The sequence below is a fragment of the Protomyctophum bolini genome (genome assembly GCF_963924005.1).
Source record: "Protomyctophum bolini genome assembly, chromosome: 21".
NCBI lineage: Eukaryota > Metazoa > Chordata > Actinopteri > Myctophiformes > Myctophidae > Protomyctophum > Protomyctophum bolini.
In genome coordinates, this window is record NC_137882.1 from 17,905,415 (window position 1) to 17,917,476 (window position 12,062).

At 45.3% G+C, this 12,062-nt stretch overlaps 1 protein-coding gene across 1 annotated transcript in view; it reads right to left on the bottom strand.

Moving 5' to 3' along the window:
* Positions 1–366: 366 nt before the first annotated feature.
* The window catches only part of dipk2ab (divergent protein kinase domain 2Ab), a 39,421-nt gene continuing 27,725 nt past the window's right edge, over positions 367–12,062 (bottom strand). The window contains exons 3-4 of the mRNA XM_080793938.1: positions 9,949–10,252; positions 367–2,911 (exon numbers count right to left, since the gene is read on the bottom strand). Of these exons, the coding sequence (XP_080650064.1) occupies positions 2,562–2,911; positions 9,949–10,252 (654 nt within the window). The 3' untranslated portion in view covers positions 367–2,561. The remainder of the gene's footprint in view (positions 2,912–9,948; positions 10,253–12,062) is intronic.

The following is a 12,062-nucleotide window of genomic DNA, read 5'->3' on the forward strand; positions in this document are numbered from 1 at the left end:
TTCAGCTTTGCCATGCAGCTGGGTTTTTATCAATACTTTGGTATTCACAACAGAGATATGAAAGTGTTTGCTTGCTAGCCAGAGAGAGGTCACCGAACTATGGGGAAGGAAGAGGTTTCAGATCAACAGGTTGTCGAGACAACGTATTCAGCGGGGTATGGGCCTCGGCTTCCCATCTCGTGACGGCTACGATACTTGTGTTTTAATATATATATATATATATATATATATATATATATATATTAAAACACAAGTATGCTGTATATAGGATAAACACAATTAAGTACACTGTATATAGACAGTGTGAGAGTGATGAAGAGACGGATATCAGACTCAAGGAAAAGAAGACAGTAAATGCACACCATGTAAGTATATATATAGAGATCTTCATTTATTTTGAATATTTAAACCCACTAAAAGTTGTAAGTACAACTTTTGAATGAAAGGCACAGGAAAAATCAGACAATGCTGATATAATACTCAAATGAGAAATTACAGTACAAAAGCGGACAGTTAATTACGCACATACAAATCCCTCCAACTATTGAGTCATCCAGACTAGGGAAACAGAAATATACAGTACCTGATACAACAAAAGGGAGATATGAAACCAGAAATCATAATTTGATAGCCAAACTATTCTTTATTGCTTTTCCAAACTTGACAGGGCTCATATCGACTCCCCAGTACTTGCAAAAAGGGGGTGTCACAACTGCTTTATTTTTGCCATCTTCCTCATGTGGCTGGTCCCATTTATCCATTTGTCTCACCCATTGTCTGTTATTGCACAACACTCCATTGTGCCACGTACGTATCATCCACTTTACGACGCCATGACGGATGTCAGACCGAACAGATGGGACAAGCGAGGGGATTTGTGCGCTGCTTTGAGTGAGATCTCTTACTAATCCACCACCAAATGAACCTATCTGATTACGCTTTCATTTATTGGACCACTGAGTGTAAAATCAGAACAAATGTGCTAATTTGATGAAAATGTAACAAAACAAACAGAGCTTGACACACTGAATCCTGGAGATGTCATTTTTTCTCCCCCCCTCTTTTGTTTTTACATTGAACCAATTCCAAGCTGCCAGATTCAAGAATATGCAAGTCTGTATCTGGGAGTAGATAAAACAGGCTAAACCCTGTGCATCCACGATTAGCTCTCGTCCAAACAGGCACGTGCTACGACTAACTACAGCACCTGGGGGATTCATGTGTTTCACTGCGAGACGGCCAGTTAATTCGAGAGCATGGCACTACTGTATGCTACTGCTATGCACAACGTGAATCTTGTATTCCCAGACCTCAAATAATCAACACCCAGCCATACACACAATAACCCAGACAATCCCTCCATTTAAAATTTCCAAGTTCTCAATTTGACCTTGACGAAGTAAGATTAATCTAGGTTTATCCACTTACTTTACCTCAAGTCCATTTGTCAATAAAGGTGGAGGATGGGATATGTGAACACAAATCCCTGGATCTGGGCTGATTCTTGTAAAAAAAAAAGAAAAAGAAAAGTCAATATGAAGGCCATCGTTTTCTGTGTCACTTGTGAAAACACTTTTCGTTGGACAACTCTTGTGGGGAATAATTGGAGGGAAAGATGATGCCATTCTGTACTGTTGGGGCTTCTTATCATTACATATAGCCTCTTTGGTATATGCACATCTGCATCAACGTGCACCGCCACTGTCCAATCACACCCTTGCCTTTTCCTGTTCCTATTTACAGTAAGTCTCCCTTTTTCCTCTACGTCGTCATAATAATAATAATAATAAAACGCTGATTGCCACACTACGGAGACCTGGAAATCAAGTGATTGATTGGTGTAGCAGGAAATAAGACTTGGGTCGTTGTTTAAGAGTTTTCTTCCTGCATCAAACTAACTGCACCCAAAACCCACCAGTTTGCTTTTCTCTCTCCCTGCTGTGATTAGGACTTCCAGCTTCCAACCAGCTTCCATCTTCCTGGCGAAGGAACCGGTGCTACTGGAACGGGAGGCGGCAGCGCAGCTAAAGTGTAAACACATAGGTCTATTCAAATTTCCACCCGTCCCAATTAACCGTCAGGAACGAGAGAGACTGGCAGCAAAAAAAGAGAAGATCAGTTGGGTGTTTTTTGATGGACAGATGGAGACAGATGGTGGGCAGTTTCCACGGGGTGAGCAGGAGAATGGATGTCGTTACTGCTACTGCTTACTAGTCCGGGCTGCGTTAGCCTAGTGTCAGCGGGGGCTGCATGTGCCTGAGCCCCTCTGCCACCCTCATTAGCACCTCCTATCCAGGGTGGCAGGCAGAGAGAGAGAGATCACTTCTTTCTTCTCTGTCCTGCGTGGTCTGAACCAGAATCCCTTAGATCTGACCTTTCCTCAGAACTCGCTCTCCTGTGCTCTGGTGTCCAGCAGGAGTGGGGTGGGGTTACACAGGGCAGAGTCTCACATGAGGACTGTCTGGGACATCTCCAGAGTTCAACAGTTCGAGGCCACAAGGTTCCCCTCCCCACTGACTCTTCCCCCCACCCCCCCTTCAGGCTAACGCTAGCTCCGTTCATTACCTGGCAGAGGCCGAGGACGAGGTGGAGGCGGCGAGCTGCGTGAGGTACTCACGCAGCTCCTTGGCCGCCTGGAAGCGGCCGTAGTGCTTTTTGGGGTTGGTGCACTCGTCCAGCAGCGCGTCCAGCTGTCCATCTTTGGAGATGTGCGCGGGCGGGTCGTGGAGGAGGCCCCCCGTGGTGCCCCGCCACGTGGCATAGCGCGACAGCAGGTTCTGGCACACAGCGTAGTAGTTGTGGTCCACGGTGACGCGAGAGCACAGGGACTCCTTGGAGAAAGACAGGCAGGCCTCCTTGTCGCATGGCTCGAAGCGGCTCTCGTACCAGACGTCGTAGTTCTCTGGCTTGTCTGTAGAGGGGGGAGGGTGGGCACAGAGGGTGAAATGGATCAGATAACAGCTTTAACGTATTAGCTTTAGCCCGGTTATTGACATTGTGCATGTGCTATTGGCCCTTTCTCCCTCCTGCTCTCGTAAAAGAAAGTACACAGTGTCCATGAAAGAAAGTGCATTACAAGTTTCCATGGCACTCTCATGAAAATTAAGCAGTTCCGTTATTCAGCACTTTAATCAGTTCCAGTTATTCAATCCATCTATCACCACTGTGCTCAGAAGGAATCATGAATTTTGTTGTGAAGTAAAACACTGTGCTAGTTGTACCGTGCTCCTTTTCGACCGCTTTCCGTATAGAGCAGACCTGGGAATTGTACGGCCAAATATGGCCCGCGGGCTGACTGACCGGCTCGCGAAAGATTACTTGTTGATAATTTGAAAATAAAACATACTTTCTAATTACCTTATGGCTGGACTACAACCGCATTGCTTTTATTTTGAAGCCCATTTATTCTCACAGTGCACGCAATCTGCATGTCAACACTGCACGTGAATTGCGTGTGATTGAAATTTGAGAACCTGTCTTCCTTCCTTCACCCCCCTCAAATTTATTGGTGACAACGTCGGTGAATGCAAATAGCCATGAAGCCCAGCTGAGCATGTAGCGCCACAACACAGTAGGTGCTGGCGCTTGATTTGATTACCAAACTTCCTCGCAGGAGGACAAGTTAAATCCCATTATGCTTTATTTAACGATGCTGCATCGTACTGCGGTGTTGCTCCCAGAATGTGGCATGCTTCATAAGTTCAGAACGCTTCGGCGATGCGCAGACAGCGCTGTGAGCTTGTGGATCGTCTGTTTTCTGCACACGACACCGTTGTACCACAAATCTCGCAGAACGTGCACACATCAACATACATTGCCTGCCAAGCTGACAAGTCTCTATTGTGTCGTCAGAACGTCGTTGCTTAATGGTTGTGACTCAATAATCATCTCACGCTGGTAGTAAGCGGCGCGACATGGGTTATGAAAGTGGTACCGATGCCTCCAGGGTCCTCCGAATGGAAGAACAACTATTAAGAGAGCTACCTCTAAAGTTCATATTGTTAAATGTTAATGCTAGTATTTACATGACTTAACTTAAACATAAATATAGTTTTCAACGGGGAAAAGAAACGTCTCCAGCATGCAAGTAGAAATGAAAAAATCACACCTGTGTGAAGTGAGGGCAGGCGCTCTTATCGTACATCATCATGACATAAATTAGTCACTAAGCCTATAATTTGAGTCAAATGTTTCACATTTCGTTTACCATTGCTTTGGAAGTTTTTCTTGAATAAATTACATTTTTGTAAGGCAACCTCACCTTCATTGCCGAATAACATATACTCTTACCAGCTTGTCAAAACAATGCCATTTACTGCTTTTTATATAGAAATAAAATTGATATTATGCATAATTAAGTTCAGCCTTTTGGCCCGGCCCTCCAAAATATTTTCCGTTTCTCATTTGGCCAGAATAACATTAACTCTGACCGGCATTATATACTCTCGGTGCCGTCAGTCTTTTAAACAGCAGACAAAGGCATGTTATTTGGAAAGAGTTCCCAAATAGAGGGTCTTTTGTATAGGGTAGACAAGGGAGCACTTGTTTTATGTTATGTATGGAATGTACTCACTGTTACTGTCATGTGTTTGTTTTCTTTTTTTTTGTGTGGCTTTTGCCTTTATTTTATATATTTTTATGGAGGGATAGAAAGTAGGCTGACAGGAAATGGGGGGGGGGGGGGTGACATGCAGTAAAGGCCGTCGGGATCGGGAATCGAACCCGCGGCACACTGCCAGACTGGATTACCAGCCAAGGTGCGTGGACCGCTGAGCCACGGTCCAGGCCTTGTAATGTATTTTTAACTTATTACTCAACTGTTAGAGGACCTCAATGGAAATAAGTCTCAGGACTTTGTGTAATCCTCGAAATGCTGTACCAATGTGGTTTCAATGCAAAAACACTGGGATGGTAGCGTTTCAGGTAATGGAAAACATTTATTGTTTCCCCCATCTTGAGATATTCAAAATCGGTGTGTTCTTTTTGTCAATTTCCTCACCTCTAGAAGATAATTAGAGTTCACTTTTACCCTCGTTTCATACCCCACTCTACTTTTTCAATTGCTTTCACTTCCACTTTCCAAGTCTATCATTTTTATAGAGTGGAAGGAAGGGGCTGCCGACAGTTATTCCAAATATATTCTAATATTTATTGGGTTGTATTTATTCGGGGTATCTTATTATTTTCCGTTTCACTGAATACAGCGGATTAATACGTAATGAAATCAGGATATTTCAGTCCTGTGGCCTTCATCAAATGAAGGTCGCCCAGCTGAAATGTCATGATTTTATAGATTGCATTGTGCTGGGATCACAGCCGTTTGCACGCATTTAGATGTGTGGTTACCGACTGCTTAGGTTGACATTGCGTGGTGTTCTGTCCGTCTTCAAAAGGTCTGCCTGCCCGAGGCAAGTGAAACAGATCTCATTTCAAGTGCATTTAACACATATTAAATGACAGCGACTGGTTACAAATGTGCCATTACAGAGTTTTACAGAGTGAGTAACTGCTGCCATTTTCGGAATCCAGGAGTTCTGGCTGATGGGTCAAGGACACGAGAAAGTGCTACCAATTCAGGCTTGATTAACTCAACCCGAGTCGTTTCCGTGGCCTCTAACGCCATTTGGGAGATTTTTATTTTGGACTTGTGCAAACCAATCAAACAACTCATTTGCCATTTCTCTGCGACAAAATGTTTTCATTTCCAGTGAGCAAAATCAATTCCTCCGACCCCACCACCACGGTCCTGCAGCTCATTTCACTTCTCTCTTTTCCGTTTAGAGACTTGTGCTGGGGAGAGAGAGAGGGCAGCTGCGGAAATAACTTGGAATGATGAGAAAGCCATCAGTGCTGCCGCATTAAAAAGCAGATCAATAGCACTGTTGAAGAAAAGAATCCCTGAGGCCGCAAACACATAATCAGAGTATCAGCGCTTCTAATGCACTTCTGTTTGCCAGTCAGAACAACTCAATCAAATATCCAGCACTGCCCCGTCGACTGAGGGCCTCTGCGGGTCCCCCTCCCCAGCAGAGGAGGGGTCTATCCACCTCAATCAGCATATGGGTGATGGGAGATGGACCTATGTGTACTGCCTGACACACACACACACACCCCCCCCACATGAATATGCCAAGCAAGATGAAGCGTGGCAATTAATGTTTTAGAAGCAGCTATGCATCCCAGCTCAACATTGATTGACAGATAGCATCACGAGTGTATTCCATTATTCACACGCACACATACGCACAATCTCAAGGACAATGACGAGCGCTGAAAAGAAGTGAATATGTATGAGCTTTAACCCATTTAGATATGCTACACCTACGTTGTTATACATTTCCAGCCAGGTTTTTCAGGAAACTTGGGTAAGGATTTAGAAGGTGTTTTTTTTTGTGGTTCATGCCTTAAAAACAAAACTTTACCCCCACCCCCCACCCTTGAAAGAACAAAAACAAAATCACAAAGCGAGAAAAATAAGAAAGACGCGTGTTCTGATGAGCTAGAGGCACCGACCTGGCCTCCAATCCGTTTTCCCCCGGCCGGCCACTACCTTCCATGTTAAGGAGTCTCAGGTACGTCTCATTCTCATTCCGCTCAACTCCCCTTCATCTGCCTGAGGGCGTGCTCAGACATTGGGTCTGAAATACTTGTTAGCGTGGCTGTACGGGTGGCATTCACAACTACGAGCTGTGCGTGTGTGTGACGGAGTGTGTTTGTGTGTGTGTGCTTCTGATTGAACGTGTATGAGACAGAGGAAGGAAAGGAACACAGAACAAAGGGAAATGTATTGGTGTACGTGGTGTGTCGATCCATGTGTGTATTTATTGCATTAGTGTGAGGCAGTGGTGGAAAAAGTACTCAAATCATTTTCAAATGAATAAAATGTATAAAAATTGTTTTTTAAATAGCTGATCTACTCACAATAATGTAAGCTTGTAGATCGGCTATTTTCAAATGACACATACAGTAGGGCTGAAGTGGTTAATGTATGGTTTGTAATAATAATCAAGATCTACAAAGTAATTAGCAGTAACTTAATTTTCAAATAATTGTTTTATTGTAGTGGAGTGAAAGTATAATATTTGCCTCAGAGATGTAATGGAGTAGAAGTAAAAGTACTGAAAATACCCTCACACCTATGGTGTGAGGGAATTACATTAAGAGAGAGTGATTGAAGGATGTACATTATACAGTATGTGTGTGCTTCCAAAGGCCACTGGCATACGACAGCCTTCCTTCAGCTCGATAAACTCACCGGGGGGAGATGACGACTTTTCTCGCACCATTGGATAACGCAAACTGCAGCTGAACACTAACGCGGTATGTCTTCTTCCATCTACAAGACATCAATATGGATGTGACAGCCAAGAGAGAGAGAGAGAGAGAGAGAGAACGTGGGAGGTGGCAGAACGGCGTGTGACTTTTCTGCCCTGTTTTGATTTGCAAATCAATGGGCTCTCCCGTCAGGACTGACGAGACTCGCGGCCGCACCTTCCGTTCTTGCTCTCCTAATTGCCGCGAGATTGAGTTGTCGAGGCAACCAGTGAAAGGTTACCACACCCCGGGTTCCTAACACCGCCAAGACATGTTTCCCCTGACCCGTGATGCTCATTACTGTCCTCGCTCTCCCTGTCCCCTGTGACTCGAGCACACACGAGTACAGACACAACACGCAGCAGGCATGCGCATGCGTTCATGAGTACAGACACAACACGCAGCAGGCATGCGCATGCGTTCATGAGTACAGACACAACACGCAGCAGGCATGCGCATGCGTTCATGAGTACAGACACAACACGCAGCAGGCATGCGCATGCGTTCATGAGTACAGACACAACACGCAGCAGGCATGCACATGCGTTCATGAGTACAGACGCAACACGCAGCAGGCATACGTTCATGAGTACAGACACAACACGCAGCAGGCATACGTTCATGAGTACAGACACAACACGCAGCAGGCATACGTTCAGGAGTACAGACACAACACGCAGCAGGCATGCACATGCGTTCATGAGTACAGACGCAACACGCAGCAGGCATGCGCATGCGTTCATTCTTGAGGCCAAAACTCTGAATGGTCAGGATAAGCAGCTTGAGTTGTCGTGCTCTAAATGCTGTCGCTGTACAAAGAAAGAGTCTCGACCATGGCGGATCGTTCTCCGCGGATAGAAAGGCCGGGCTGCCGTGACAGAGTGGAAAATCGTGACTAATGGCAATGATGCACATGAGTGGACACACATGCATGTGTGTGTGTGTGTGTGCACCATCAGTGACATATAGGAGGTCAAATGTACTGTAGTCTGAGGAAATCTATTGGCAAAAACATGCATGCATGTGATTGTATGGGAACACACTTATACACTATTGTCATATTACTGTGCATCAATCCATAGTTATCATTGACAATCCTATTTTGGTCAGCCAATCATTTCAAATAGCATGAGTTTATCACAGCATGAGGTGTCTCACACACACACACACACACACACACACACACACGTTAAAGTTTATCACTTTAATAGGATTTCTGCAGGAAGGGAAACATCTAAGGGCCTGGCTGGGTGGCATTCCTATCTTCTGTTGTCCTCGCTGGAGGAAGGGAATGAGGGGAGAGGACATAGGATACGAGTCAGCTTGTATCTCTCTCTCTCTCTCTGTGTGTGAAAGAGGGAGGGGGAAGAAAACTGGGTCAGCTAAGATAGCTCGTTATCCAGGACAATCTGAGCTTTGATGGGGACACGCATGCCAACCACACAGCACCCGAGCTTGGGTCGGGGGGACGGGGGGACGACGGGGGGGCGTCGGCGTTGTGACTACATCCCGGCGACTGATGCAAGGCTTTGAGAGACCGGCAGCGATGCTCCCTCACCGTGACCTTTCCTTGACCTCGCCGAATCGATAGAAGGTTTCAGCTTCCGTGTAAAATTCAGCTGGGTTTTTTTTTCACCCACTCTTCTTGATAAGTGCAACATCAGAGAGCGGAGAGAGAAGCAGACGGCTCCCTCAGGTATATAGGTAATAACGATGCTCGACAATCCATGGGTGAAATAGTCTTAATGCAAGTTGGAAAATATATGGGCTAGGGTCTAACCCTCAGGTGTGTTCCACTCATTTGTAGCTCCCAGACAGAGGTACAAGACTGGCAGGTCCATTAAGGTGCGCCTTTCACTCACTCACACATGCGCGATGAATTGCCATGGCAACTGAAGGAATGGGCGCCGCTTATGCATATCGCATGAACACACTTTTGACCTCACACATCTACGAAGAAAGTCATCACACTCACTACTGTTCATTTTGATTTAGTCTTAGTCTTCTGAATACATTTTAATTTAGTTTCAGCTATTTGAATAGTTTTAGTGGTAGTCAACTAAATATCATAAGGTTTTACACTTGGTTGCATGCCGAAAATAGCCGATCTACAAGCTCACAACGTGTCCTAGATCTGCTATTTTCAAGTGCAACACCCGAACGCAACCAAACTTGCAACAGACTCGTCTTTTAGTCCTATACTGGAACTGGAATTACAGTACATTTCAAGCACATTTTAGTCTAGCTTGTATTTGTTGACCAAAGTGTCAATATATTTAGTCTTAGTCATCATAGCGTAGTTTTTATTTAGTTCCAGTCAGTGAAAAAAACGAACATTTTACGTCGACGGAATTAACACCGACACACGCACACATAGTGTAGTGGTGGGTTATATGGTTTTAAATATTGTATCGTGATAAGATATTCAGAGATATCGTATATATTGTGATACAGTAAATGCACATTCTATGATTTGCAGTTCTATACCTTAACAGTTTCTGTGTTACCTTGTAGGTGGTTGTACTGTTAAGTAACTTGAACAATAACCCTAAACCCCCCCCCCCCCCCCCCCACCACCACCACACACACACACACACACACACACACCCACACATACTATCCCGGGGCTCTTACTCTGCTTGATCAGCCTCTTGTCCGCCACCAGGACGTTCTCGGCGTCCACCACGATGACCTTCCCGTCGCGCGGGCCCACGGCGAAGTTGTCGAAGCTGACGTCCAGCAGGTAGAGCGCAAAGTCAAAGTCGTTGTTGGTCAGCTGCTCGGCGATGTCCATCAGCTGGCGCGCCAGGTCCACGCGCTTCTCCCACGGCGCGTTGTAGAACGCCCACAGCTCCTCGCCCACGTAGTTGACGGCCACCATGCGCCCGCACGCTCCCAGATATTTGGCGAAAGGCCAGCCTTCGTCCGACGGAAAGCTCTGGAAGGAGGAGGGAGGAAGGAAGGAAGGGTAGTTTTAGTACACGGAGGACCGGGAAATAAGTCTCAGTCTAGTTAACTAGAAAGTGGCCACGGAATGCACATCTCTGCCAGGCTGGGTCGCATTTAGACAGGGATGTGTAAATTCAAGGTCGCAGCCAGTTGGATCCGAGAAGTCGCGGGAGGATGGGGGGCTGAACTAATACAACATACAGCATTTGTGGTGACCCCTAAAGGAACGAAAAGTGCTTTTGGAGGTGCACTCCACAGAGGCCTTTCAACCTGCTATTCCCACTGTTTTTGTTATTTTTAATAATAGGCCCACTAATTGTGGAAAGTAATTACAGGCAAACAATTTGGAATAAAACCAATAAAACCCTCTTTGACGCTCATCGCCACATGACTCCGAACATCATTTGTACCTAATTTGGTGAAAAGAAAATGCAAGGAGCAGACCCCAGGCTGCAAATGTAACAAATGTGATTAAGTGGAATTCCTGGAAGATGATTTTTGGCTTTGTGTGTGTGTGTGTGTGTGTGTGTGTGTGTGTGTGTGTGTGTGTGTGTGTGTGTGTGTGAGACTGTGTGTGTGTGTGTGTGTGTGTGTGTGTGTGTGAAATAGGCCCCTTCCGTAAACTCTGGAGTCATGTGACAAACATGTATCATTCAGAGTCTAGTAACAGTGTGCCACATGACCTCCCTGTCCGGTGTTTAGCCATTATACTTACCTTACTAGTGAAAGGAAACAGCCATTCAAGTAAGTAAGGTAAGTAAAGGCATCCCTGCTGGGTACGTGAATACATTACATAGACACGAGGGGCTAGATTCTCAATACAGTATTGTGAAAAATAATAATGGTGATACTCAGCTGTGTCGAGAAAAAAAAAAGAACGTTTTGCACAACCCTTCCCTGCATTGACAAACTAGCAGTTTGTGGGAATGACAGTCTGTCTCCTTTGGCCAAATGGCAATAGTGATCTTTATACACATACTTCGGTGGCAACAACAAAATTGCTTCACAAGAACAACGCTGGTGTAAGAGAATTGCTGGGAGAGAATAATGATGATAATAATATGGTCCCCACTCCTTTGGGTATTTGTTTGTCACAGTACATTTGCACATTGCCGAAATGTGTCCTCTGCTGCATTTAACCCATCCTAACTATTAGGAACAATGAGTGCCAATAATACAGCGCCCGGATAGAGCAGTCATGGGTTAATGGTCTTGTCTTGGACAATTTGCCACAGACGGGGCGTTTCCCAGGTGGCCTCTCTACTCATTCAGCTATGGCCGCCCTAGACTAGGGCCACAACACCAACCAGACCTGCTCCTTTTTTTATTATTATTAAATCCAATCCGTTATACCTACAGTTGAGGGGCCTCTAGTGCATTTACCTACACCGATTTTCAACCACGACCTACACCACTATGATCTAAAACCTACGACCGAACTTTCACACTATTCTCACATTTCTTTTAGTACACCACCAGGCACTTCTTAGCCAAGGTGCTTCTGATTCCTGATGTTAAGCATGGTAGTTGATTGATTTACCTCTGATGGGTGTGCGACTACGTGTGAGGCGATACAGACGTACAACACACAGACAGACAAGCACTGTTCTAGGTGGCCTCCGCGTAAAAATAACAAAAAAGCCCCATGGCCCATGTCAGCTTTGAAAGGAAACAGCCATTCATTGCCTGCACGGCTAAGGACTTGTCATAGGCTATTTGCGCGAGAATCAGCCTTGGTGAGGGAGGCATTGCATGTGTTCATCTCTAAACGCAGCATTCTCTAGTAACTGTTGAAGGAC